At 59.0% G+C, this 22274-nt stretch overlaps 2 protein-coding genes across 4 annotated transcripts; one reads left to right on the top strand and one right to left on the bottom strand.

Moving 5' to 3' along the window:
* Positions 1-34: 34 nt before the first annotated feature.
* Positions 35-13199, bottom strand: SCAF1 (SR-related CTD associated factor 1). 3 transcript variants are annotated; one of them, XM_032838883.1, is made up of 11 exons: positions 13027-13199; positions 10217-10330; positions 9907-9964; positions 9074-9168; positions 8646-8746; positions 8440-8555; positions 3041-5884; positions 2332-2414; positions 1883-2101; positions 772-900; positions 35-464 (listed from the first exon to the last, which is right to left on the bottom strand). In XM_032838883.1, exons 2-11 carry the CDS (start codon positions 10322-10324, stop codon positions 273-275), a joined length of 3945 nt encoding a protein of 1314 aa, XP_032694774.1. In that variant the 5' UTR covers positions 10325-10330; positions 13027-13199; the 3' UTR covers positions 35-272. The 3 variants fall into 3 exon arrangements, with proteins under 3 accessions (XP_032694774.1, XP_032694775.1, XP_032694776.1); XM_032838884.1 differs by lacking the exon at positions 13027-13199 and adding an exon at positions 12679-12978; XM_032838885.1 differs by lacking the exon at positions 13027-13199 and adding an exon at positions 12564-12649.
* A 1502-nt stretch (positions 13200-14701) lies between these two features.
* On the top strand, positions 14702-18628 carry RRAS (RAS related). The gene is made up of 6 exons (XM_032839206.1): positions 14702-14890; positions 16840-16927; positions 17023-17125; positions 17208-17316; positions 18087-18205; positions 18279-18628. The coding sequence occupies exons 1-6, from the start codon at positions 14738-14740 to the stop codon at positions 18361-18363; spliced, it is 657 nt and encodes a 218-aa protein (XP_032695097.1). The 5' UTR covers positions 14702-14737; the 3' UTR covers positions 18364-18628.
* The last annotated feature ends 3646 nt before the right edge of the window (positions 18629-22274 follow it).

The following is a 22274-nucleotide window of genomic DNA, read 5'->3' as shown; positions in this document are numbered from 1 at the left end:
GAAAAGAAAGGGCTGAAATCATGGGGCTTGGGGCTAACATTTCATGAAATCTTTAATGAAATTGGGGGAGGGACACAAACAGAAGGGAGGGGCGATGGGGACAGGCTTGGGGGCAAGGGGCACAGGGCGGGGCGGGGCAGGGGGCTCTCCTCTTCCCTGCAGCAACCCTCCCCCAGTCATCCCACTGATGGGGGGAGGGAAGTGGGGAGGTGGAGCCATAAATACGTCCAGAATTCCAAAGAGGCGAAGGAGGGAAGGGGTGGCTGAGGGTCTCAGAGAGGGGGCAAGGGCAGGCCTGGGCCACCCTTGTCAGGGGGCCCGGGCTCCTTGGGCGGCCGCGGGGGCCCAGGGGGGTCGCCTGGCTTGCGGCCGTGCTTGCGAAAGTAGCGGTAGCGCTGGACGTAGGCCCGCACCAAGTTGCTCACCTTCACCGGGTTGATCTCCCCGCTTTTGCTGTGGCAGATCTAGGCAGTGAGGGGCAGCTGTGGTCACTGCCAGACCACCGGGGTCCCTGCCACCTGGACTGCTGAGCACAGCTGGCAACTAGGATGGGAGCTGCTGCCCCCAGTTCCAGGCTAACACCCCTACCTGTAGCCCTGCCACCAGCAGGCCAGGCCCTGGCGGGCTTGAGCAAATCCCATCCCGCTCCTCACCTTCCGGACAGACGGACCCCTCCCAGCTCCCCGTCTGGGTAACATCTGTCTGCACGTGTCCGCCTCTCCTCCTCCTCCTCTCCCCACCTCGGTGTACCTGTTCGCCTCCGGGCCCCACCTTGTGGACAGCCTTCCGCAGGATGTCCTTGTACTCCTCCTTGGTGATGTCCTTCTTCTGATAGTACGGCTTGATGGCCAGCTTCACCTCCTCCACTGCCCGCTCCTGCGTGTGCAGCTTCTTCAAATACTGGCAGAGGCGGGGACAGAGCAGGAAGAAGGGACAGCAGAGGCCAAATGAGTTCCTGCGGAAGCCCCAGCCTCCCCTCCCCTGCCTGCTGGCTCAGCCTCAGCCCTGCACTCCCCTCGCTGCCGTCACCCCCGACCGCAGGCCAGGCTGGGCCTCCACCAGGCCGGACCCCGGGCCCTCCCAGTGGCCCTGGACCAGGACCCACACGTCCACTGCCCGCACAAAATGGACATGAGGGCGCCTGGGTGGCTCAGTGGGTTAAGCCGCTGCCTTCGGCTAAGGTCATGATCCCAGAGTCCTGGGATTGAGCCCCCGAATCAAGCTCTCTGCTCAGCAGGGAGCCTGCTTCCTCCTCTCTCTCTGCCTGCCTCTCTGCCTGCTTGTGATCTCTCTGTCAAATAAATAAATAAAATCTTTAAAAAAAAAAAAAAAAAAAAGGGACATGAAATGAGAGGTGGGCCACGGGCTGTCGGACCAGGATGGAAAACATGCAGACATGACCGGAAGGAAAACCGCCCTGAGGCCTCCCGAGCAGGAGCCAAGTGCAGCTGAGGAAAAACCTGTCCAAATCTGCCCGGCACCCACTCCTGCCCTCCAACAGATGCCTGACTTTCCTTTCTTAAACCATCCTCCCTCTCACACGAAAGGATGGGGAGGGAAGGAGGGACACGAGTGACCACGAAGTACACAGTCGTCCGGACGCGTGTCGGCACGTGGGTGTGTTTACGTCGTCGTGCTTTTGTACCTCCCTCACCCTCTCTCTGCGCACGTAATGGGGGAAAAAAATCTACCCAGCGCCCATCTCCCACTCATCCGTGTGAGGGAAAGCCGAGCTCCTTACATTTTAATGACTTTGGTATGATCTAAGTTCCCGCCTGTGGGCATCAGTCTCCTGTCCTCCTTGGGCCCCCGTGTCTCAGCATCCATTCCCGTTCTCTGCAAAGCTGCCACCAGCCACCCACCGCCCCCAAGCCCAGCTCACCTTGTCTGTGTCTCCCCGTCCCTCGGAGCTGCTGCTGCCCTCTCGCTTGTCAGACGCTGCAGCCAGCCCGGTGGGAGTGGGAGGGGTCGAGCCGCAGCCCCCCAGGGGGAGGCTGCCAGGGAGCAGGTAGCTAGAGGGACCAGGAGGCAGACCCAGAGAGGTGGGCACAGGAGCTGGGGTCACCCCCAGACTAGAGGGCGGCTTTCGGTGGCTGAGGATCTGTGGGAAGAGGTTGGAGAGAACATGAACAAAGGGAGGGGGAGGGGAAGAGGGACCACGCACCTCCATCATTCCCACCCTGGTTTCCCAATAGTCCCAGGGGCCAGAGGCTCCTCTTCCGGCCAATCCCTTCCTTGTCCGAAGGCCCGCTGGGAAGTGCAGTTCCTCTCCTGACCAGAGTCAGGGCACAAGAGAAGGGACTGTGGGGACTCTTCCCCAGGGGAGCCCACCTGGTTGGTGGCCTGGATCAGTTCCTGGGCCTTTGCTCGGCTCGCCAGATTGGCTTCTTCCATCTTGAAGAGAAGTGCAGTCACTGCAAGGGGCAGACAGTCGAGGACAAGGACATCAGGATTTGACACAAGAGGGGCCGGTGAGCGACACCTGGCCACCTGCTGCCCCCTCCCACCCGGACCCCTAGAGAGGCCATGGGTCTCGGGCTCAGAGCTGGGAAAAGGGGGCCTCGGCCCCTGAGAGAGCCACTCCGCAACCCCCCCACCCTGTTCTTACTTAGGACTTAAGGTACGCATGTGGTCGGGGGCAATATGGCCAGGTTACTTGGGGACAAGGTGGTGGCAGAGGCGAGATTCCGTCTCAAGCTCCCTGTGGCATATCGCCATCCCCCGAGGGACACTGCTGCCCCCCCCACCCCCGTCTTCTCTCTGGTCCCTCCACAGCTATCCCAGGCCACTTGCAGGCGGCCCCCGGTCTGCGCCAGGCTGGCCACCCCGCGCTCACCCGCCTGCTCTCTTCCGGCATACCCAGACATCAGTGAGCCTCCTGGACAGACCCTGATCGAGCCCTCACCCACCCCAGCCCCTCACTGTCTGGGACACTGCGCACCAACCCCGTCCAGGGCATCCCCACTGCCTCCAAGTCTGACCCCCTAGGACCTCCACCTCTCAGTCCTGTCTGCACCCCCCAGCCCCAGAGCACACTCACGGGCCAGGACGCCGCTGGTGGTGCAGTCCACACCAGCAGGCAGGTTCCAGGGCATGGGCGGGGGCAGCGTGGGCAGCTGGGAGACACGGGTGGCTGGCCCATCCTCCGCCCCCGAGTCACCGGCCGTGGACCCCGCGCTAGGGGCAGTGCTTGGCGCAGCTGCAGCCGTGCTGGTGGCTGTGGTGGTGGCAGGCTGCTGTTCCTCCTCCTCCTCCTCCTCCTCCTCCTCTTCCTCCTCCTCCTCTTCCTCTTCGGCCCCACCTCGGACTCCAGCCTCCTCAGCGGCCTCTTCAGGAAGGAAGGAGACCTCGGGCGTCTTGCAGCTGCTATCCACGGTCTGCGAGTCCGGTGTGAGCGCGGGCGGCGGAGGGGCTGCCTTAGGGGGCGGGGTGCTGGGGGCCTTGGCTGCCCGCTCTTCCCCGGACCAGGAGGTCTCCTCCACCCCCTTGGCCCCTGCTGCCTGGCTGCAGCTGTCCGCCTTGGACTTCTTTAGCATCACAGGGCCACCGCTGCCCCCGCTGCTGCCCCCGCTGCGGATCTTTTTCCTGGTCTTGGATGGCTTGGTCTTTCCCTTGGTCCCCTTGGCTTTCTTGGCCCCAGCCTTGGCCTTGACCTTGGTCTTTTTGGGCTTGGTGCTGCCCGGAGCTGCTTTGGCCACCTCAGCGGGGGCCCGCTCATCGGGCTTGAGGAACGGGGAGCGGCTCTCCCGGTCTCGGCTGAATTTGACCCCGATGGAGCCCAGGCCGGCCGACGCGGCCTCCTTGGCAGGCGTGGTACTGCTGACGCCCTCGCGGATCAGCACCGCCACCTTGGACTGCAGTTTCACCTTCCGGGAGGAAGAGGAGCATGAGGAGGAGGATGAGCCCGAGCCACTGCTGACCGGTGGCTTTGGTGGGGGCCCCGAGGAGGGCGCTGACTCCTTGGGAGGCCGAACCTTCTTGGATGACCTGTCCCTGTCCCTATCTCTGTCCCTGTCCCGGTCCCGATCCCCCCCATCCAGTGCCTTCCGCCGTGATCCCTTCTCCCGGGAGGAAGAGGAGGAGGAGGCAGCCCCGGAGCGGCGCCGGTCCTTCTCGCTGCTCTTGCCACCCCGCTCCTCAGCGCTCAGTCCCTCCGAGTCGTACAGGACCTCTCGCTTGGGCGACGAGGCCGGGGCCGGTGAGGGGCCACGGGGGTCGGGCTTGTCAGGCCGGCCCACGGTGATGGTCCGCTTGATGGCGAAGAGATCGTGGTCCGTGAGGTCCTGGATGGAGGGTGGCACAGCCCCCCGGCGGCGGCTGTCGCGCTCTCCGCCCAAGGAGCTGGAGCCGGAGGGCGGCTGGGTGGGCACCGGGGCCTTTTCGCTGTCCCCAGAGCGCTTCTCGCCCCGGGACCGCGAGCGCTTCTTCTTCTTCTTGCTGCCGCCGCCGTCTCGGTGCTTGCCGCGGTGCCGCTCACGCCTGGACGAGGAGGAGGAGGAGGTGGCAGGGGGCGGGGAGGCCGAGCGCCGCCGCCGCCGTCGCTTTTCCCGGGACCGAGACCTGCGGCTGCCCCCGCGGCGGCGGTCGGTGCTGCGTGAGCGGCGGCGGGCGGAGCGGGAGCGGGAGCGGCGGCGGGCGGACGACGAGGCGTGCGAGCCCGGCTTGCGGTCCCGGGAGCGGTGCTTCTTGGAGTCCCAGGGGGAGGCCGGGGCCGGTGGGGCGGGCGCCGCGCCCGACGAGGACGAGGTGGCCTCCTTGGCCTCGCCGCCGCTCCGCTTTCGCTCCCGCCGCGACTTCTTGCGGGTGGGGGGCCCGGCGGGGGCGGCGGCGGCCGCAGCGGCGGCGGCAGGGGAGGGCGAGCGTTGGCGGTAGCGCTCCCGCCGCTGCGTCAGGATCTTGCGGCGCAGGTCCAGGCCGCCCCAGCGCGTATCGGCGGCCGGCGGGGCGGGAGCCGGCTCCCCTAGGTCCACCTGCAGGGCGCCCTCGCCGTCCGACTCGGCGTGCAGAGACAAGAAGTCGTCCCCCTCCGGGGCCCGGGGAGCGGGGGGCGGGGGCGGGGGTTGGGCCGCGGGGGGTGCCGCGGCCGCAGGAGGGGGGCGCGCTGCCCGGCCGCCGCTGGGCCGAAACAGGGACACCGCCACCCGGGGCTCCTCCTCAGGCTGGACGATCTCGCCCTCCTCAATCTCTGAGTCGCCCGGTGGCAGCAGGGTTGGCGGGATGACGGCTCCACCGGCTGTCACCACCTCCACGGAGACCTTGCCTTCCCGACAGGCCTCTGCCTCGGTCCCTACCACGAAGACGCGCCGGCGGCTCGCTCCATCCACCCGGGTGGAGTCTACCTGGGGCGGCGTTCCGGGGGCTGGCGTTGGCTGTGGGGGCTGGGGGTCCGGGCGGGGGCTCTCATCACCTGGGAAGTCCTGGCTCAGGCTGTTGTCATCATAGATGCCCGCCAGGGTCTCCGAGATGCGGCTGATGCTCTGAGACAAGCCTTCCTCCTCCTCTTCTTCCTCCTCTTCCTCTTCCTCCTCCTCTTCCTCCTCCTCCTCCTCCTCTTCCTCAGGCGAGGGGGTTCCCGCAGATGAGCTGGGGTTGGAGCCAGTGGGCTCAAAGGGGTCATACTTCTGCTCCGGAGCAGGCGGTGGGGAATAGGCCTCATCGGTGGGGTGGAAGGGGTCATAGATGTCGAATCGGGGGGCAGGTGGCGCCGGTGGTGCTGGGGGTGGGGGAGGTGGGGGAGGGGAGGGGGAGGAAGATGAAGGGGAAGGGGAGGGTGAGGAGGACGCAGAGGAGGGGGCAGGGGGAGGGGCTGGGCCCCCATCTCCGGTGCCCAAGGTGAGGAGGTGGCGGGCACAGGAGGGTCGAGAAGAGTGGGGCTGTGGAGAAACTGCAAAGAAACAGTGGAGACGGAGAACCACAGTCAGGTGCACACCCTCCTCCCGGTGTCCTGCATAGCGCCCAGGGGCAGGACGGCACCCCAGCCACTGCCCTCCTCTGGCGGCCCTCAGGGCTCCAGCAGACGCAGCTCTCAGCGCTATACTCGGCCTGACTCACAGCACATTCCCACAACTCCACACCATGGAGACTACGTCCTTACTGGAGGACACTGAGGCTCAGGGAGCTGCAGTATCTTCCTGAAGGGCCCACAGAGAGGAGAAGCTGGGTGTGGACTCGGTCAGTGTGGCCACCGAGCCTGCACTCCCGTATCCTGAGACGTCCCCTGGCCGGCAACCCAAGAAGCCCGTGACCAGTGTTACCACAGAAGACAAGGGCCAGAGCGGGGCAGCCGGGATTTGAACCTAAAACCACCTTCAAGGCCGAGCTCTGGCCTGACACTCTGGCTGCCTCTGGGAGAAATTTATCCTGCTTCATGGAGGGAATCACCTGCGGCTGCAAAGGTGATAACTTCCTCTCGAGAGCCAGGAAAGGCCAGAGCTGGGGAGCCCTGGCCGCTGGAGTCCTCGCCCCATGCACGTCACTCTGTGACGAGCCCCATCCAAGGGGCTGACAAGCGACAGGAACAACCAGGGTCCGCCCCTCCTACCAACCGGCATCGTGCTTTCCTGCGCCACCCTGGCTGCCTCCCGAGGCCATGCTTTCTGAAGACAGGGTCTCAGGGCCATAAATCCCACGTGGAGACAACGGACCAGGGCCGCACCTCTGGACACACACACTGGGGTGCCCTCAACCTCCCCTCTCAACCACATACTACAGGGCGCTGCAACGGCCAGGATGCCAGCATGGTCAAGTGGACAGTGCCAGGATAGCCAGGGCTCACGAGGGCAGTCCCAGAGCTACCTCTCAACCCGATCCCAGGCTCTAAGCCCTCACCCCTGACACGACCAAGGACAAGGACTTCAACTGCTGCGTGCCTCGGTTTCCTCATCTCTACAGTGGGGTCCGCTCATTCATTCAGGACATTTTTACTCATCACCTATCTTGTGCCAAGGGCGGTCTGGGGTACTAGGAATAGAAGAGTGAGCACAAGAGACAAAGTCCCTGCCTTCAAGGAGCTCACGTCGAGCAGGGCGAGAAATCTCAAGGAGCCACAGAGGGCTCCTTGAGAACCAGCTACTGAGGGCTGAGGAAGAAGATAAAGCAAGAGGGGACACCCGGGTGGTGCAGTTCTTGATTTCGGCTCAGGTCATGATCTCAGCATCATGAGATCAAGCCCCTTGTCAGGCTCCGCGTTGGCAGGGAGCCTGCTTGAGATTCTCTCTCTCCCTCTGCCCTCCCCACCCCTCTAAAATACATAAATAAATCTAAGAAAGAGAAAAAGGAAAAAAGGAAAGAAACGAAAGCAGAGAAGGATGGTGATGATAGCATTCACACCTCACGAGGATGAGGGGACCGGACGAGCAGCTAAGGGGACCGAACCCGCAAGGACCTGGTGAGCATGAGCTCTTGCTACCCTGCTTACGAATTATTACCACCCCCAGAGGTAGAGAGGAATCCACAGGCCTGAGCGGTCTGGAACTGCAAGACAGCCGCTTCTTTATATAATTTTTATATGACGTAGGATTAAGGGTGAGTTTTTTTCCACCTAAATTCTTAATAGTTTCCAAATGGAGGAAGAAAACCACCCGTAATAAGAAAATAATTCATAACCCCAGCATCCCCACCCCCCAGCAAAACAGCTCTCAGGTTCCAGATACATTTATGACACTGAACACCTGGGGCCAAATCCCAAGGTCATCTGCTTTTGTCAATAAAGTTTTATTAGAACACTGCCATGCCCCTTTATTTATCCTCTATGGCTTTTAATTTGAAAAGAAATGAACATATTCTTGTGGGCCCCCAAGAGTGTGGTGGGCCCTAGGTATCACGTTCCCTGAGCCTAATAGCCAAGTCAACCCACAGCTGTAAAAAAAGATCAAAGGAAACGTAAACTGGGCCAGGGTGGGGGCCCAGGGTCAGCTGCCGAACAGCACCCCTAGCTGCCCTCGTGCTGCACCTGAGCTGACCGAGCCTTCCTCTCTTCTCCACCCCTCCCAACTGCAGACATCCATGCAGAAGGGAAGTCGAAACCTGGGCTTCCCACCAATGCTCTGGGGGCCAGCAGCAGCAGCAGCAGCAGCAGCAGCCCTGAAGAACTAGGTAGAAATGCAAACTCCCAGGCCCCACCCCAAACCCACTGAATCAGAAACTAAGAGTTAAGGGCCTCCCACTCCCAGGGAGATGAATTCTCACTGCAGCTCCACTGCCTCGTGGAGCCTGGGACGCTGAGCACCTCACACGAGCTAACGACTCCTATGTGCTAGCGATCACATTAGCGATTGCTTTCCGTGTGTCTGTCTACACGCACAGCCTTTATTTTGGTCTAACAGGCAAAGGCTTAAAGGTTTTGTCCAAGTGACACGATCACTACTATTACTACCAATGACAGCAGACTCCCGCACAACTCTGAGGCCTCCTCCTCAGCTCCGCCCTGGCCCCACATACCCGTTTTGCCTGTCCTCCAGGCCCTGAGACGGGGCAGCAGGCTAGGCACGGGCAGAGGGATCGGATCCCTGTCCCCGATTCGGACCTCGGCCACCAGCTCCAGCATGTCCTCGCTTCTGCAGGGCAGAAGGGGGTGAGTGAGCCCAAGGGAAGCTTCCAGCTCCCACGCCAAAGGCCTCTCCCACTCCAGCTGCCCAACTACTCACTCGCCAGGCCGCAGGTCCAGGTGGCTGGGAACCCAGGTATCTGGGGGATCCAGAACACTCACCAGCCCCGCGAGGAAGCTGTCTGCGGCCATGTCCAACACCTGGAATAGGCCAGGAGGGGCTCCGTCCTGTATCTGCTCATGTGAGGACCCACAAACCCCCTTTCCCCAGCCCCTAAATTCTCAGGAACCCAAACATCTGAAACTTCAAGAAAATGCTGGGATCCAACCAATTCCCTCACCCTGACTTGCCTCCGGGACCCAAGGCTCACCCCCACAGATGACATCCCCAGCCCCTCCAACACCACTGATTGACTCCAGCCCTAGGAGTCTGGGTCCCCAAACCCAATGCCAGGATCCAGACCCCGGTGACCTAGACCCCCCCAACCCTCCCCAAGTCTGGGCCCCCAGCCCCCTGTTCTTACTCACAGTAGCCGTGTCAGTCCCCCCTGACTCCTGGGAACGGGGCTCTGACCGTGGGCTCCGGCAGCGCCTCCATCGAAGGCCATGACACCGGGAGCCATCTGGAGAGAGATTTGCATGGGGAATTGGAAACGGGACTAGACACAGAGACTCTGTGGGGCAGAGGAAAGGGGAGCCTGCCCTAGCTCTTGCCAAGGGAACCAAGGACCTGCCAGCTCTCCCTGCCTCCTTCCACCATGCCCCAGCTCGGGTCCCGGAAGGACATCCCCAACACCATTCTGAGGCGCCAGCACTCTCACCCCTCTGTCCTCCTAGCTGCCCTCAGGATGATGTCCAGACAAGGCACTGGGCCTTTAGAGCCTTGCTAGGGCCCAGTCCCCAAGGAGCTCCCCTGCCTTGCCTCCTGCTCACACCCCCGTGCCCACCAGCCCCAGAAAACGACGACACAGTCCTGCGAGGTGGCCCAGTGCTATGCGCCCGCTGGCTGCCTCTGCCTACCAGGCTTCCCTCTTTACTGGACCACTCTAATACATCCTTAGAGACCCAGTTCCCCTGTATCCCCCCTCTAGGAAGCCTTCCCAGACCCCATCTCCTCCCCCACTGGGCCTCCTCCTGCCCTCCCACAGTGCCTCAGACTACTTCCGCCCCGTGATGGTGTCTCCCCTCCATCAGACTGGCAGCCCCTCCGAGGCAGCCGTGGAGTCTGACCCATCTTTCGGTTCCCTGTGCCAGCATGCGAGTGGTACCCAGGAGGCCTCAGAAGAGTGGTTATGAATGAAATTAGGGTAAAGAACACAGAGATGGGACAGGAGGCTAAGAGGAACCAGAGCCCATCATACCTTTATCATTTGGCAGATCCCCCTGCAGGGAACTTCCCACAGCCTGCTGAATGGCCCGCTAGAGAAAAGGTGGAGGGTGAAGGGGATGGAAAGAAAGGGCAGTCAGGGGACTCGTGCAAATGATCACAAGCTCTGCTCCTGGGAGACAGCCATTCCAGACACCCCTATAGCCAAATCCGAACCCGTCAGAGGAGCCAAGAGTCCAGGCCCCCAGCCCCTCCTCCCCACCAGGGCCCAGGTGTTGGGCCCCGAAATCGGAACTTGCAGCCCATCCCTGCCTGCCTTGGCCCCGGGTGTCTAGCAGCCTTACCAGGATAAAGGCAGAAGGAGAAAGTGTGGGGTCTCTGTCCGGTGGACCATCGCCCCGATCCTCGCCCGACTCCTCTGTCTTCCCTCGGGACTCATCTTCTTCCTCCATGGTCACCTGGTGGTTGAGAGGGTGACAGTTCGGATGCAGACCAGGGCGCAGGGGGGTCTTCCGGGAGGAGCAGGAAATGGATGCAAAGACCTCAAGGGCCTCCAACGTTGCTTTGCTCAGCAACCTCTCTGGCATCCCTCCCCTCTACCTCTGCACTCCAGTCCTTGGGTGAGCCCCACGCCCAGTGCAGACATCAGAGGGACCTGAGTGGGCTCTCTTCCCTTGCCTGGATCCCAGCTGCCCCCCTTCGTGGAAGGGAGGCCTTCCCAGCCTCCCATTTCAACACTGCTCTCCCAAGTGCCCACAGCTTCCCCCACGGCCAAGCTTTAAGACCTCACTGCCCACCCTCCTAAGACCCAACCCAACGCCAAGATTTTTTTTTTGGTTGAGTTGTGATTTCAAATACCGTGTCCCATAGTCTCCTAAACCCTCCTTTCCCAAACTGAGACCTGCACCAGTGGGCTGGGTGTACCTCAAATACCACACCACTTCCTACAGCATCAACTCTCCTCGATGGCACAGAACCAAAAAGTTGTATTTATATGCAAAAGATGGAACTGCAATAGAGCAATGTACAAAACCAGTACTGAACTGAAAACACTGCTTTCAGAAAGGCAGGCTGTCCACCTGACCCCACAGAGGGCATCCACCTAAGGCCTATGTGCCCACTGGTTGAAAGCATGGCTCAAGCTTTCGTGACGTCACAGAAATTCTTAGATTATACTAAAGCAGAGAGATGATCCCTCGCACTGGTGGGTGTCTGGATTAGGACTTCAGAAAGCATGACTATTTCAGCTGCTGGCTTCCCTGTAACCATCAAATCTGCTACTTTGAAAATATCCAGTCTGAGTTCCCAGAAAGCTTTGAAACCCGTAAACTGCCCCCCACCCCGACTCCTTGTGCTTATCTGGAAATGGGCACAACAGGAGTATCTACGTCCAAGAAGGGCTGTGCGAATTCAAAGTGGACTGACTTCTGCCACAGAGTCAGCACAGCCCAAGCGTTCAATACAAAGTAACAATAATTAGCATTATTAGCCTCCAGGGGCCCAGGTTTATCTCTGCCACTCTCCCAGCCGCATACCTGCAAAGCAAACACCCAGGTCCAGGTTTCTCTCCTACCACAGATTTCCAAGCTAAGCCAAAGCTCCCAGCAATGAGCCTGGAGCTCCTTCCCTAACTCCCACTAACATGTCCTGCCTATAAACCCCTGTGGACAGTTCCCAGCCCTGGAGCTGCTCTCCAGCACCTCTGGGGGAAGCACCTGCTACGCCGAACAGTGACTGTCACATAACAGAAGCCTAATTGAGACCTGCTGAGTACAGACACATAGATCTCCAAGCCCTCTGCGGCATATGAAGATGATCCCTTGCCCATGTGGACGTGCCCTGGGCTTTGCAGACACACCCAGGGCTCTTAGAGCTTTTCAACATGAAAACACATTCTGCAGACATTGCTAAGTCCCTCTAGGTCAGTGTTTCCCAAACTACAGTATGATAGGAGTATAGTGGTTCACGAATAGATTGTTATAAAAAAATAAATAAATTGAACACAGGAGAAAAATCTTCACAGTACATCGCAGGGCGTTAAGTGGAAATATGAATTAATGGGACTTTGGTATTCAACACATAGGGGAATATGCAATGGGTCTCAACAAAAAATGTACTTCTTACTGTAGATCAAGGTCAAAAGAGTTTGAAAAGCATTGCACTAAATGAATCTAGGTGATCCTACAGACTTCCCCACACTAATGTGGACTAATTCTAATCTCTATAGCTCCAGGGCAATGCAGAATTTAAAAACACTTTTTCATTTGAATTACATTATAAAGTGCAAGTACATTTGAGCTGGGCAAATTTTCCAATACTCTCCTTTGTCTTGTTCTCCACGCGATTATACAGCCTCAAAAGGCATTCGAATTTGCTCCAGGCATAAAGACTGCACTCTTGCAGTCACACTGAAAGCCAACTAGATGGTTCCAGGTCCTTCTAACTGCCCCCAGCCTCCTGTCACCCAGATTAGACACTCTTCAGAGGTTAGAGACCCATCCAGGCCTCACAGCACACCTCAGTATTTGCCTCCCTCCCTTGGTGGGTATACCCCACCCGTCTGGGTGGCCCTAAAAGACTTCCTGGCCCTCCAACAGTTCTCTCAGGCCCGGTAAACGGCCCCAGACCCATGTAGGTGAGCCGCATCCTCAAGTCAGCTCATGCAGACACTCCCAGCCCTAACAGACATACCCCGGGCGCTATAGATAGCTCTGCAGATATTCCTCAGCTCTTGCAGACCTCCTTCACCCTGGGACATATCTCAAGATCTCAAGATGGCCCCAGAACCCTATAAACAGACCCTAACCTCTAGTCAGCCCATAAAGACGATCAGCAGTGCCTACAGAAATGACCCACGCCAGCTAGGTGATGGAGAGCAGGCTCCAGCCCCGGTCCAGCCCGGTGGACGTCCCCAGTCCTCACGGGGACGCCCCGTAGATGCCCCCCGGAACCCACAGACGCGTCCCGGGGCCTTGAGAAGGCCCCCCGCTCGGCACCAGGTTCCGCCGCCGCTGCCGGGCCCGAGGCCGCCCCGCTAAGTCCTCCAGGTCCCGCGGCGTGTGGGGAGGACCCCAGGACAACTAGCGACCCGACTCCGCCCCGCCCACCCCGATAGGCCCGAGCCCCGCGGCCCAGACTGCCGCCGCCATCTTACCCCGCCGCTCGGGCTGCGGCTCCGGCCCCGGCGCGGGGCGGGGCGGGCTGGGGGGGCTCGCGAGCAGAGGGAGGAGAGGGGCGGAGCTAAAACGCCGCCGAGCTTGCCGGGACTTCAAGTACCGAGCACGGTGCCGTGAAGGCTGGTGGGAAGACTCCGGACTCAGTTTCCCAGAAGTCAATGGGGCACACAGGCAGGGGCGCGCGACGAACGCCGGGAGGCGTAGTCCGCGCGTCGCCTCCGTCGCGCGGGGACAGCAAGGAAGTGAGAGGTGAAGGGGGCGGGGTTGCGGTAGCCCGCGACAAGGCCCCACGGTGCCCTGCGCGCGCGCGGAAAGAGCTGCGGAACAGGAAGTGACGTGGAGCCCTGAGCAGGGTTGCTGCAAGGGAATTGTAGTTCCGAAAAGTGGACGGTAGAAAAAAAGCGGTGCTGGCTGGGAGTTGCACCGCCCACCTTCTGGGGATCCCAGAATATCCCGGTCTCCTAAGTCCCCTCTAAATATAGAGCCGAGGAGCCCGACCCTACAACCTCCTCCTCATTCAAGATGGAAAAGTCCAAATTCCGATTTCCTCTCACTCAGCAGGAGTCCAGACTCCCATTTTCCTCCTTCCTGGGACTGGGGAGTTCGACCTCTCCTTCCTCACAACCAGAAGTCGGGCCCTCATGCCCATCCTTCCTCCATCCTTCCATTCCTGGTCTCAAACTCGTCCTTCACACAGACACAGGTATTCGAGTTCCCAATCCGGATTCCCTCAGATCGATATCTGAATACCCGGCCCCCGTAACCCCTGGACTCCACGCCCCCAGCTCTCTCCTTTGCGGAACCTAGTAGTAAAGACTCCCTGATCCCCTACTCCCCGGGACCCAGGAGTCCAGAACTCCAGTCTCATTCTCCCCGAGAGACCCCGGAGTCTGGACCCTCATCTTCCTCCTTCAGGACTCAGAAAGCCTGGCCCTAGGCCCTTCAATGACCCAGCCACCCCAGTTTGGGCGAGCTGGCTCAGGGATTAGGAATGCAGTGATCTCACGGCCCCTCCCTGTCCCGTTACCCCGCTGTTCCCCTCCAGGGCCCCATCTGCCCTCCCAGTCTGTCTTCCGCTTGGCTGGGACTCCGGGAACCGGAAGCCTGGGTCCCTTAGCGGGCGGAGACTCCGGCGTCCAGCCTAGACGCCCGGGTCGGAAGTTTGGCTAGGATCCCAGAACGGAGGTGGAGCTTCCCTTCAAGACCCGCTCCTTCCTTCGAGCGCGCCTATATACGGCCGCGCGCGAGTCGACGAACCCCGCCTACTAAAAACGAGGCCTAGGGGATGTTGCCCTGAAAAGCCAGGCCTCCGGGATCCTCATTTGCATAGCACCTCCCCGAACGATTTTCCCGACCCGTCCGCCGAAAGTGTGAGGGCTCGTATTAGCATAGCCCCGCCCACAGACGGCCCGCCTGCAGAGAGCGCGTGGCGCTGCTCCGTGTGAGTTTAGCCCTAACGTTAGCATATCCCCGCCCCATTCGGAATTCCCCTTCACAAGGAAAGCCTTTCCCCCTCCCTTATTAGCATAGCTCCTCCTTTTCCCGGGCCTTACCTCCTAAGTGCCCCGAGACTCCAGTCCTTCTCTCCGGAGCTCATGATTATGCAGTAGTCTTATTAGCGGGGCCCGCCCCTAGGCCCCGCCCGGCTCCCCCCAAGGCGGTAGCGGCGGCGGCAGCAGCGGTGGCGACATGAGCAGCGGGGCGGCGTCCGGGACAGGGCGGGGGCGGCCCCGGGGCGGGGGGCCGGGGCCCGGGGACCCCCCACCCAGCGAGACACACAAGCTGGTGGTCGTGGGCGGCGGCGGCGTGGGCAAGAGCGCGCTGACCATCCAGTTCATCCAGGTAGTGGGCCCTCACCCGGGGGGGTGCCCCCGGGACCTAGAACTGAGCCCTTTGGGAGATCCCTGAGACCCCGATTTCCCCTTGATCCATCACTGAGACCCTCCTATGAGACCTTCTAATCTTAAAAAATCCCTTCAGATGGTGACCCTGAGCCCCCCAGCTCCAGGGCCTCCACCCTCTACACAAGGGACTTATACTCGCATCCTGAGACTCCCCCCCGCATCCCTCCTCCCAGTACCCAAGACCCCGCTTCTCTGCGGACTTGACCTTGAGCACCTCCTGGGAGCATCCTAAATCCAAAAGTCACCCCATATAGACCCTAAAAAGTCACTCCTATAGGCCCCCACCCCCTAGGTGTCACTTCCCCCTAACCTGAGCCCCATCTCCCCCAGATCCCAGGTCCCAGCTTCCCGTCTGAGCCACCCAAAGCCTAATTGGGAGATTACCCTCCTCTAGATACTAAGCTCCCCCAGAATCTAGAAATTGTGCCCAGACTTTGCCTGGGGCCCATCCAGTACCATCTGGTCCTGAGAAGAGGCACCCTCAGACCCAAGAGATTTCAGAAAGATCCTGCCCCTGGGCCATTCCAGAGAATTCTTATGACTACACGTCCTGTTCTGGGGATCCCCCACCCCACCAGACCCAGACCTCCACCCTCCCCCAGGGAAAACCACCCACTCCTCCATGTTAAGTTTTCTTCCACTCTAACTCCTTGAGCATCTCTCAGAAACCTTGGCTAGCCCCCAGATCACCTCCTTGAAGAAACCCCCAGATTTTTGACACCCCCAGAGAGACCCACTTCTTGGGAGTTTCTCTGACCCTGTAAACACATTTTGGGTTGTCTCAGATTCTCTAGGCGTGTACCTATATTCTGTGACAAACCTCCCAAATGTATTTGCACCTTGGGACTCTCCCCAGCTCTCACCCCAGACTTCTCCAGATGTGTTCTGAATACACACTCGTAATCCCCCCCCCATGGCGTGGTCCCTGCACCCACCCTGCAGGCCAAGCCCTCACCAAGCACCCCTCCCCTAAAAGACAGGAGGCAGCTCTCAGACCCCCAGCTACCAGATCACCCCTTCTCTCCTGAAAATCCACCACTGCCCGGGAAATTTCCAGCCCATTCCCAAGGGAAACCCTCCCACCTTAGAGAAACCTTAGAAAGGTGTTTCCTTTCTGAGATGCTACCACAGAGGGTCCTGGGCCTCAGGCTCCTCAAGAGACCCCAGCCAGGCCCTGCATGGGAGCCCCTGCCTATATAGAAGAAGGCCCCAGCCCCTTGCACCCAGGGGCGGACCCAAAGCTGGCCAAAGGCCTGGCTGGAGGCTGGCCTGACCCAGGCAGGAAGGGAGGGGCCCAGCCTCCGGGCTGGGCAGCTTCTCCGCAGCTGGATTGGAACTTGTACCTTCCCCTGGGAGGAGACACGAGAAGCTGCCTGAGAAGGAGGGGGAGAGGGAGGAGGAGGAAGAAGGAGAAAAAAAAGAGGGAAGAGGAGGAGGAGGAGGGAGAGATAGAAACAGGCAGACATTCTGGGCAATAATATCTCCCAATAACTGAGCACCTACTAGATCCAAGCCATACGTGAAATGCTTAGCAGGAATTTCCCCCCGAATCTCACAAATGCTGGATTAAGTGTAGTCTTATTTTTATCCTTATTTTCCAAATGATGAAATTAAGGTTCAGAGAGGGGAAGTGATTTGATCAATACTGCACAGCTAGGACGTAATCACCATGTGGGAGATGTACTTTATACCAGAGAGAGAGGACTGGGAGAGACTCGGAAAAAGGAGACTAGGTAGGGTGGGAGGAAGGAACAGAGACCCACAGAGAGGGGAGCAGGGATCCAACAAGAAGCGGCGGGGGAGGCAGAACCCAGCGATAGGGTTAAGTCATCTCTCCTGGGGCACTGCAGGAACCACAGTAATGATGTCTTCTCCCGGTCCCCCCAGTCCTACTTTGTGTCTGACTATGACCCAACCATCGAAGACTCTTATACGAAGATCTGCGCTGTGGATGGTGTTCCAGCCCGGCTGGACAGTGAGGACGGCTGGGAGTGGGTGGGGGAATGGTGGTGGGGCTGAGGTCTCCTGGGAGCCTCATCCCCACGGTGGCCCCTCTCCCTCTGTCCACAGTCCTGGACACAGCAGGCCAGGAGGAGTTCGGTGCCATGAGGGAGCAATACATGCGCGCTGGACACGGCTTCCTGCTGGTGTTTGCCATTAACGATCGGCAGAGGTGAGGGGAGTCGAGGGTGCGGAGCAAGGCGGGCTGGGGCCCAGCAGCTGGCCAGAACTCACGCCTCTGGCTTCATCTGCAGTTTCAACGAGGTGGGCAAGCTTTTCACACAGATCCTCCGTGTCAAGGACCGAGACGATTTCCCCATCGTGTTGGTTGGGAACAAGGCAGATCTGGAGACACAGCGCCAGGTCTGGGACACTCCCCACCGCCTCCAACCCCTGTCCCCCATCTCGACCTGGGAGGCTCCTTTGAGCGTCCTCCTCTGGCTCCCCTGGTCCCGCTCCCTCTGTTGTCACACTCATCACTACATGGGTTGCCCCCAAATCGGATCTTCTGCATTCCCAGTGTTGCACGTGACTTCCCAGAAAACTGTTGGATGGGACCAAGGGCACCCGCACCGACCCCCAGGTCGACCTGCCCCAACTCTGCTCCATCCCCACCTCAGTGAGCCTCCCTCCAGGCCCCCCACTGCTCCTGCCCCTTCCCTGCTCATAGCCCTCCCCTGGCACCCCCCCCCCTCCCCCAGAGAGAACTCCAGCTCCTGGACTTGGCACTTGATTCCCACATCTTGTCCCTTTCTCTGCTCTCACCACTTCCTACACACAGAGACTGTGATTTCCACACTGAACTCAACTTTCCGATTAAGCCTTTGGGGGTTTCCAGGCTTCCGAGCTTTGCTTGGCCTCTGCAGGGGACACCCTGACTTCTCCGCAGGAGGAACTCTCAGCTGATGTTCAGAAGGGCAAATGTCTACAGAGCCTTCCCGGACTCCTTACTTAATGGAGCCGAGCCCTCTCAGCACGTTCCCCATGATCTCCTTGAAACTTTTCCTCTTCCCTTGACCCCCACACCTACGGCACCCCCGTTAGAGCGTGTAGTGTGTATTTCTGCCTCCCTCCCACAGTTGGGCCCCACCCTGAGTGCAGACACCTGACTCCTCCTGCTGTCCCCCTCCCAGGTCCCCCGATCTGAAGCCTCTGCCTTTGGTGCCTCCCACCACGTGGCCTACTTCGAGGCCTCGGCCAAGCTGCGCCTCAATGTGGACGAAGCCTTCGAGCAGCTGGTGCGGGCTGTCCGGTGAGCAGAGCGCCTTTCCTGTTGTACCTGTCCCCAGTCCCGGCGACCCGGACTTACCAGCTTCTTCCCACAGGAAGTACCAGGAACAAGAGCTCCCCCCCAGCCCACCCAGTGCCCCCAGGAAGAAAGATGGAGGCTGTCCCTGCGTCCTTCTGTAGCCCCAGGGGTGTGAGAGGAGCGACCAGCACTCGGGACCAGCTGCCTTCACCGAGCCTGTTTCCCCATCTGGGTTTCCCAGGATACACTACACCCTCACCCGGAATTCCTGGCCTCCTCCGGGACATCGCCACTGTGTGCCTTCTGCCAATGCCTCCCTTCCCCACCCAAGCCCCTTGTTGGGGTGAGGGGCTCCCGGGCATCCGGGTCACTGCTGTATATAACTCCCCTCTCCACCCCCAGGGAAATAAACTTCACTGCCAATGTCAGAAAGTGCATTTTGGGAAGGGAAAAGGGGTGGTGGGTGAATTCATGGCGCACAAAGGTAAAAGTCTCACTCCACCTACCACCATCAGTTCTAGAACCCTTTGCTTGGCTGGGGAGGTGGGGGCAGAGAACGAGCCAAGGCAAGCCAGGTGGCTGGACCTCTGCATCGCCTTCAATGAAGGCCATTTTGCCCTTTCGTGTTTGGGTGGGCATTTTGCTGGGATGGGGATAAACATCTCAAAAAAATTTTGTTTCTTTCCTGAAAAGTTCTAGAACCACACTGTTCAGTAAGCTAGCCAGAAACTACATGTGGCTATATAAATTTACCGGGTAGTGGTGTTCCAGAAGGCTCCAGGATCTTGGAAACTGGCCTCTGCTACAACCCCTGCCTGTCCCGTTCCACCTCCAATATATATTGAGAAAGACCTTTTGGCTACAGGAGGGAGCAGGGACAGGTGGTGTCCAAGCAGCTGGCTGGCAAGTACTCATTTCCAGAAAGTCCCCAGTTGGGCTGACATCTGAGTCCAAACCCTTAATCCAACTTGTGGCCGGTGTAGACACACTTTCCATCTGAGCCTCTCTCCTGGAAAGGGCTGAAGTGTGGGTCATCTTCAGGCCTCCCCCAAAGTTGCTAACCAGCTTGTCTGGGAACCCTTGGATTCCTCCAAATTCCACCCAGGACCCCTAATTCTTCAGTCTATTTGCTAACCTGGAAGGCTGGTACCACAGGGAGACCACCCCTCGCCCACCTCCTAAGCGTTGACAGGTGTCCCTAAACTCCAACACTGAGGCAACAATGCAGGCCAGAAACCTCACCCTCAGTCCCCATGCCTTGGAACTTTGATCGCCACTTGTAACTGTCACCAATCCACAATCTACTCCTCCTACCCCAACGTCTGCCATGCTTGGACTCGATCCCTTGACCCTTGGTTCCAAACAGCAACCCTCACACCCACCCCAGAACCCACTTCCTGGTTCAAGGGTAGAGGATGGCCCCAGCAGCCGCTCTGACTTCTCAGCTGTCGAACGGGGGAGATCACAGAACTACTTCTGGGAGGCCTTTAGGAACCCATCTGGACCCAGAAGACGAACAGCGTTTGGAGTATACTAAGTGCTCTGTATCAGCGACGGAGGCCCCAGTGTTCTCCTCCTGCCCCAGAACCATGAATGTCCCTCTGTACTCGAGATCAGAATAATGATTAGCTCAATATCCCCTTCCGGGTTTCATTATCACAGAATCCTTGGCCTGTGTTCAACCTTCCGCCCTGGGAATAAGCGTGGCTCCCACGTATTGTGTTGCACATTCACTCCCTCTAGCCCCAGGGTCGGGTTCTATCACTTTCCAGATGAGCTCTGACCTCTCCCCCTAACCCCAGCCAGAGAGGTGAGGCACTCTGGGGAATCAGGGGAGTCCTATGCCAAGGTTTTCCTCTCTGGCTACCCCCCCTCCAATCACCGCCACCTTGGCAGAGGGCCTTAGTCTTTTTTTGCACTGTCCGTCAGTGCCAAGTTCTTGCCTGGGACACCCTGCTTCTTTAAGGACGACAATGAGCTTTGCAGAGGTGACGGAAGCTACTGCTCACCCCCAGAAAAAGGCACGCATACAAACCCACACGACAACTGGCAGGCCATTTCTGGATGGCTCGCGAGCACCAGCTATCCTGAGCTCCTCAGGGAGCAGTGAAGAGGCTGGTGTGGCCCTAGTTGGCATCTCCCTAGGTGTGCGCCTGCCTCTCCCGTTCCTGCCCTCTCCAATGCTCCGGCAGGCCCTGCCCAGGATTCAAAGCCTCTCAGGGTTCTGACGTCTCTCTTTAAACATCTTTGCCACCCTCTCCTCCTTCTGCCATCTCTTGGATCTCCAACAAACCTCTTGGGGCCTCTTGTTACAGTGTAATGGGCACCAAGTGCTTCAAACATTTGGGTTTCCTTCACCTTGACAAAAGCCCATTTTACAAACCCGGCGAAGCTGGGGATACAGGCTGGTATCCAACTCACCTGGTTAGTGCTGGAGCTGCGATTCGAGTCTGGGCAGCTGGATCCCAAAATCCAACCACAAGGTTATCCCGCCACCAATGGGATGATAGGGCCCTGCCGTCTGCCTTCTGAACAACCCACAAACTTTTGATAGAGAGCTCTGATCCAAGGCGACGCTGATCATGGAAATTTTTGGCTCCAATCAGAGGTACTAGCCCAGAGCCTTGTGCTACAGGCCATGGTTCAAGGACACCAAGGTCCATCCTCACCTCTCCGAACTCCATAAATTCTAAAAAGCCCACGGTCCATCACTGACTCTCCCTTTAAGACCCTTCAGTGTTACTGTAAAACCAGGGCTCTGGAGTCATTCACCTTGGTGATAGTCTAGACAATATCCAAGGTCATAGAACACTCGGGGCTCCTTCTCAATTTCACCAAGAAGGGAATCTATCTAGAATGCAGATGGTCTACCCTTAAATCTTACACCAGGTTGATGACCAGCCATCATTGGTGCTGAAGCCAGAGTTCTAGAATACCAAGAGTCCCTTCTTGACAACGGTCCCGGCTCTCAAATGCCAACAGCTTATTCACTGTTCCACGCTGGGTTCCAGCTGACTTCCAAATTGTTAACTCTTATTCTAGAACGCTGCTCCTCAAACTTGAGTATTAGAATCCTCCCGGGATATTACTGAAAAGTGGGTTCTGACTCAGCCCATCTGAGAATCAGCCCCAGAGTCTACATTTCTACAAGCTCTTGCGGGGGGTGGGGGGCTACTGGGGGTGGGGACGGATGGACAGAACTCCCAAGGGCAGCAAATCACACTTCAAGCAGCAGGTCTCCAGAAAACAGGAATCCATCCACATCTCAACTGCCAGGCAGCCGAGAAAAAAGCTGGCCAACTCCTGACACCTGCCACAGCCTACACCGGTCTGAAAACACATCCAAAAGTACCTACGCTTTTCCCTTCTCGAAGCAGAGCTGAAACTCCCTTCAAGTAGGTACTGGGTTCAAGGACCCCTTGTCCATGAGCCATATGCAGGAGCCAATGCTGTGTTAGGACAGAAAACTCTGCTGGCTTCTTTCCTGCTCTCTCTCTGGGATCCCCTGCTCTGGGGGAAGCCAGCTGCCATGTTGTGGGGACACTCAAGGTGCCCGTGGTGAGGCCCCCACAGCACAGAAATGGAGCCTCCAGCCCGCAGCCGATCCACACACCTTAAAAGGGAGCCACCTTGAGGCACCTGGGTGGCTCAGTCAGTTGAGCGGTTGAGACTCTGCCTTCAGCTAGGGTCACGATCCCGGAGCCCTGGAATCGAGTCCCGCATCGGGTTCCCTGCTCTGGAGTCTGCTTCTCCCTCTGCCTCCAGGACTCCCCTCTCGTGCTCACTCTCTCTCAAACGAATATTTAAAAAACTCAAAGTGAGCCACCTTGAAAGCGGATCCTATGACCCCAATCACTCCCCGGAGGGCCGCTGTTCCGGCTGACTTGACTGGACCCTCACAGCAGACCCTGGGAGGGGACCACCCAGTGGACCTAGACATTTCTTGTTTTAGGTCACTAAATTTTGGGGTGGGGTGGTGGTGGCTGATTTTACACAGTGAGATGTAAGGCATACAATGACCCCAGCCTGGCGACTTCCGGGGGCTTCCAGAGATGCCACGTTGCAGCTCCAG

This window comes from Lontra canadensis, unplaced genomic scaffold, assembly GCF_010015895.1.
Source record: "Lontra canadensis isolate GAN:19392208 unplaced genomic scaffold, GSC_riverotter_1.0 scaffold107, whole genome shotgun sequence".
Lineage (NCBI taxonomy): Eukaryota > Metazoa > Chordata > Mammalia > Carnivora > Mustelidae > Lontra > Lontra canadensis.
This window is presented reverse-complemented; position numbering and strand designations above follow the sequence as displayed.

Coding starts and splice junctions, on each gene's coding strand:
- SCAF1 (XM_032838883.1), bottom strand. CDS start 10,324: ATGGAGGAAGAAGATGAGTCCCGAGGGAAGACAGAGGAGTCGGGCGAG. Junction 8,747..9,073: donor GGGGGACTGACACGGCTACT/GTGAGTAAGAAC, acceptor GGCCTATTCCAG/GTGTTGGACATGGCCGCAGA. Junction 465..771: donor TGCGGAAGGCTGTCCACAAG/GTGGGGCCCGGA, acceptor CTCACTGCCTAG/ATCTGCCACAGCAAAAGCGG.
- RRAS (XM_032839206.1), top strand. CDS start 14,738: ATGAGCAGCGGGGCGGCGTCCGGGACAGGGCGGGGGCGGCCCCGGGGC. Junction 14,891..16,839: donor TGACCATCCAGTTCATCCAG/GTAGTGGGCCCT, acceptor CGGTCCCCCCAG/TCCTACTTTGTGTCTGACTA. Junction 17,126..17,207: donor GCCATTAACGATCGGCAGAG/GTGAGGGGAGTC, acceptor CTTCATCTGCAG/TTTCAACGAGGTGGGCAAGC.